This window comes from Hipposideros armiger, unplaced genomic scaffold, assembly GCF_001890085.2.
Source record: "Hipposideros armiger isolate ML-2016 unplaced genomic scaffold, ASM189008v1 scaffold_3874, whole genome shotgun sequence".
NCBI classification, from domain to species: domain Eukaryota; kingdom Metazoa; phylum Chordata; class Mammalia; order Chiroptera; family Hipposideridae; genus Hipposideros; species Hipposideros armiger.
The window spans coordinates 1,041-4,922 of record NW_017735097.1 but is presented as its reverse complement, the minus strand read 5'-3'; the positions used below and the strand labels follow the sequence as shown (position 1 = coordinate 4,922).

Below are 3,882 nucleotides of genomic sequence, written 5' to 3'. Positions count from 1 at the left end.
AGTTTAACCTTTAGTTACAAATGTCAAATATGAACTTTTATTAAAATTATAAACTTGAAAAACACATGAAGAAGAAACAAAATAACTGATGACACTGGAAATGCAAAGAAAAGAAACAAGATGCAACAACTACGTACATGATGCTTGGCAAGTTCAATCTCGATGGCCTTCGGGTCCCCTCCGATAGGTTTCTGTTCACTTAGTAGGCCCTCCGTGTGTGTCAGCCATGCCAATAGCTCATCCAGAGCATGTTGGAACTGCCCCAGTGCTAACAGAGCACCCTCCAGCTTATGCTACAGAAAAAGGAGAGAGTAAAGAAATCCACTTATGAATTTGATATTATGAATAACATACATTTAAAAAACAAGGGCAAAAAAATCAATTGTTTCCTGCTGCGTAAGTCTGTACACATATCCAGTGAAGCCCAATCACCATAAACTTCTACATTCTAAGTCTGAAACTCTTTATGGTTAAAAAGTGGCACATAAGAAGCAGAAAGAGTTCTAATGAAATAAGACAACTTAGGGGCTTCAAAAGTTTATGTATATAATCACCTAATTTTACTTAGTAATAATTATTTTACATTAATGCGTAAAATTGAAAGTTAATAAATTCTTAACAAGTCTTGGCATTTACCTGTCTGTTGATAATTCTTTCATCCAGACTATCCCATATCAATTTCAGTTCCATCAACGGGTCTTGAACAGTGTGTTTGTCACTTTCTTCTGTTACTTTCTTCAGCAAAAGCTCTGCTTGATGGTTCAGTCTTTCCATTTCTATCTGTTGATGGTAAGCCTCTGACTTAAATTGCTATTTTTTAAAAGAGACATGCAAGGAAAATTTGTTACAAATCAGTAACTTTAAACAAACAAACAAAAAATTCTATGGGTTAGAACTTATTCTAATTCAGAGCTCTTTTTAGGGAGGGGTGAAGAGGAATAAAAATGTAATACATGGTTTACTGATGAAAAAATTAGAGAGAGAAAAATATAAGNAGTTAGTTAAACAAATTGAGAAAATAAAATTGGTTAAACAGAGAAGGTATAACATTGAACATATCAGACCTCCCACTCAAAAGGGGGCATATGGTATGTAACCCTATAACAATGCAATTTGTCATTTCTAAAGCCTTTAAAAACTTATGCTGAGCCTAGCTCCCCAAAACAATGGAGTCAAACACCAATGATGAAGAAATCCAACTGAATAGGGCAAAAAGGGTTATTAGAAAATTCAGCCTCAATAGTACACTTTCTAGTTACTAGTAAAAATCAACGATATAAGCCAAGCAAGGTGGGTGCATCTATCTCTTCCCTGGATTAGAGAGGCATAATTTTACTTCTTCTCTGTGTTTAGTCTAGAACAGAATATTAATAACAGGTGAAGGAAGATTTAAGCAAAAGCTGCTCCAAGAGATTCAAACAATTTAAAAGTCGGATGGAGCTGTATCAAAATATTAGAAAAGAAACGAAGGCTTGCCAACAAGTGTACAGATTCAGAGGTGAGGAGTACCAGCCAGCTCAGACACAGGATACGCCCGTTCAGAGAGCTGTCTAGGGGACTACATGTCTGGCTCTCACAGTGTGTGAGGAAAGTTTGGCTGCGAAACTAAACAAAAAGTAGCAATATAACAATGTGTCTCGCTCTGAGTATCAGAGTGGAGGTTAAAAAGACAAAGCAAAAACAAACAAACCCAATAACAAAAATTTTGCGTCTCTTTTTGGGCTATAATGAGAATAGTCTATCTATAAAGTCAAGCTATCATCAGTCTTTTCCAAATGAGTCCCCAGGGCCTGAAGTTGCTGCCAGGTCAAAAAGTGATGTCATGATGCACACTTAGGCCACAGCCCCTTTAGGAAACGAACAGCTTGGCTTTGTGCCGTGACTGTTACACCTAATACAGCCGGCAATAGAAGTACTTTAACAACATAAGATATATTCCAACAGCTAGAACTGATGTATTGCCCAGTTCAAAGAATTTTTATATCAAGTTTTACCTGCTTGGCCCTCTTCCTTGCTTCATCCAAAGATCTTCCTCTTTCTACTAACCGTTGAACCACTTTTTCCCATCGACTTTGTACACTGATAAGTAGATTCTTAATGAGGACAACATCTTGTTTCTGACTAAAATATTTCAGGTGTGTTCCAGTTTTATCCAGCTCTATTATCTGCTCACGGTGAGAATTCACTTCATTGGCAAAGACCTTTCCCCAAAACAAAACAAATGGGGGGAGGGTATAATTAGAAACAAATGAAAAACTGACCTATCTTGAAAACGCTTCTGGTATCATAGGCTGAAACTGTTTCAAAGGACAAAAGAAAATTGTCCAATTACCAAATTCATGCTTTTGACATTAAAACAGTCTGCTGTCTAAAAAGGCCTGACATCAGAATGCTATCCATTTGAGTAATGGCATACCTTATGTTCATCGATTTGAAACAAGACGGTGTCCAAGATAAGACTTGGCCGAGAGGCTACATTTAGGGTCTGTTCAGCCTGGGTAAGCCAGTTGATGAAGTCTTGGAGAGAATTGTGGAACTCCATTGCCAAGTTGAGGGTCTCTTCCAGTTTAGTCTGCGAGGACAGATTATTTAGCATTTGATGATATTCAAGCCCCCCCCCCCCCCGTTTAACCATTCTCTGGCAGATTTCTTTCCCATCTATACTTTATTTATGTATACTCCACATTATCTAAACAGTTTATGAATGTAATGGGCCTTCACTAAAATACTGGCAAACCAAATCCCTTCAAGTGTAGTAAGAAGCATCTCACTGCAGCTAAAAACATTTTAATATACACAAAAATTGTGGTTTGGGGACAGTTAACCATAGAACGCAATTACTAAACAGAATCTGTAAAAAGAAAGCTTGACATTCACACAATTAATTTGGGGGATCGAAATACTATGAAATATATTTATGCCCTGTCAGTGAGATGCTCCTCATAGATTTTTGTTATGTAAGTGCCTATTATATATACACAATTATCTCATTCTCTTGAGCTTTTGCTCTCCCTCCCCTTGCATACAGCCTTTTGCTTAATAAAGTATAATTGGAACAGAATTATTTAACCATCCAGAATTTGAGTGGTTCACAAATTTAAAAATATACTTAGTAACACAGATCTATGATATACCTTTATCTATGTTTTAAATAGATTCCTTTAACTCTGCTCTTCTGTGTAAAGACAGAATACTAGTTTCAACTGACACCACAAAACTTCCTAATGTACACAAAGAAAATTTCAACATGGATCACCACAAATTCCACTGATCATGCTACTCAGAGATAAGGTAAAACCCATGAAATAAAACAACTAGAACACTCGTTCTATTACATTAATCAAGGCACATACTTTCCTTTCATTGAGTTTGGTTTCCACGGATTCCCATNAGGAATGCTAATACAGTAATTCGTAATCCTGGCAGCACATTAGAATCACCCCAGATACTGAAATTCTATGCAAATGTATAATTGTCCAAAATAACCTCAGTTACAATTACCTAATAAGTTCTTATTGCCTTTAAAAGTGAGACACTTCAAGCATCTTATTATGACTACAATGTTTATTTTGTCTTGCAATAGGAGGTAACTACATCTGGGAATTTTTTAGCAATAAACACCATTACAGTATCACACTATTTCTGTAGTTTGTTTTCTGTAAATATTATTCTTTCATGCTATTCTAAGCAGAATGTTAGTTTTAGAATCATGGTATTGACAGACTTTCTTCACATAGCAGACACATACATAATAAATGTTATAGGTGAACACAAGATAGGTGAAAACTTTTTCAAGACAAAAAAATACCCAAATAATGAATAGAAAACATTTCTTCTAAAATTGGCTGAATGTACCTTGTATCTTTATCTCAGAGAAATGGT

General features: G+C 35.9%; 2 protein-coding genes across 2 annotated transcripts in view; both read right to left on the bottom strand.

Annotated features, from left to right (window-relative positions):
- LOC109378802 (dystonin-like) overlaps positions 1 to 820 on the bottom strand; it is a 4,316-nt gene extending 3,496 nt beyond the window's left edge. The window contains exons 1-2 of the mRNA XM_019635080.1: positions 637 to 820; positions 138 to 293 (exon numbers count right to left, since the gene is read on the bottom strand). Coding sequence (XP_019490625.1) covers positions 138 to 293; positions 637 to 774 — 294 coding nt within the window. The 5' untranslated portion in view covers positions 775 to 820. The remainder of the gene's footprint in view (positions 1 to 137; positions 294 to 636) is intronic.
- A 1,132-nt stretch (positions 821 to 1,952) lies between these two features.
- Positions 1,953 to 3,384, bottom strand: LOC109378803 (dystonin-like). The gene is made up of 3 exons (XM_019635082.1): positions 3,354 to 3,384; positions 2,417 to 2,572; positions 1,953 to 2,201 (listed from the first exon to the last, which is right to left on the bottom strand). The coding sequence occupies exons 2-3, from the start codon at positions 2,540 to 2,542 to the stop codon at positions 1,968 to 1,970; spliced, it is 360 nt and encodes a 119-aa protein (XP_019490627.1). The 5' UTR covers positions 2,543 to 2,572; positions 3,354 to 3,384; the 3' UTR covers positions 1,953 to 1,967.
- Between the last annotated feature and the right edge of the window lie 498 nt (positions 3,385 to 3,882).

Excerpts from the sequence above, each read along its gene's own strand:
- LOC109378803 (XM_019635082.1), bottom strand. The coding sequence starts at position 2,542 with ATGGAGTTCCACAATTCTCTCCAAGACTTCATCAACTGGCTTACCCAG. Across the intron at positions 2,202-2,416 it reads TTCAAATCGATGAACATAAG|GTCTTTGCCAATGAAGTGAA; the intron begins GTATGCCATTAC and ends TTTTGGGGAAAG.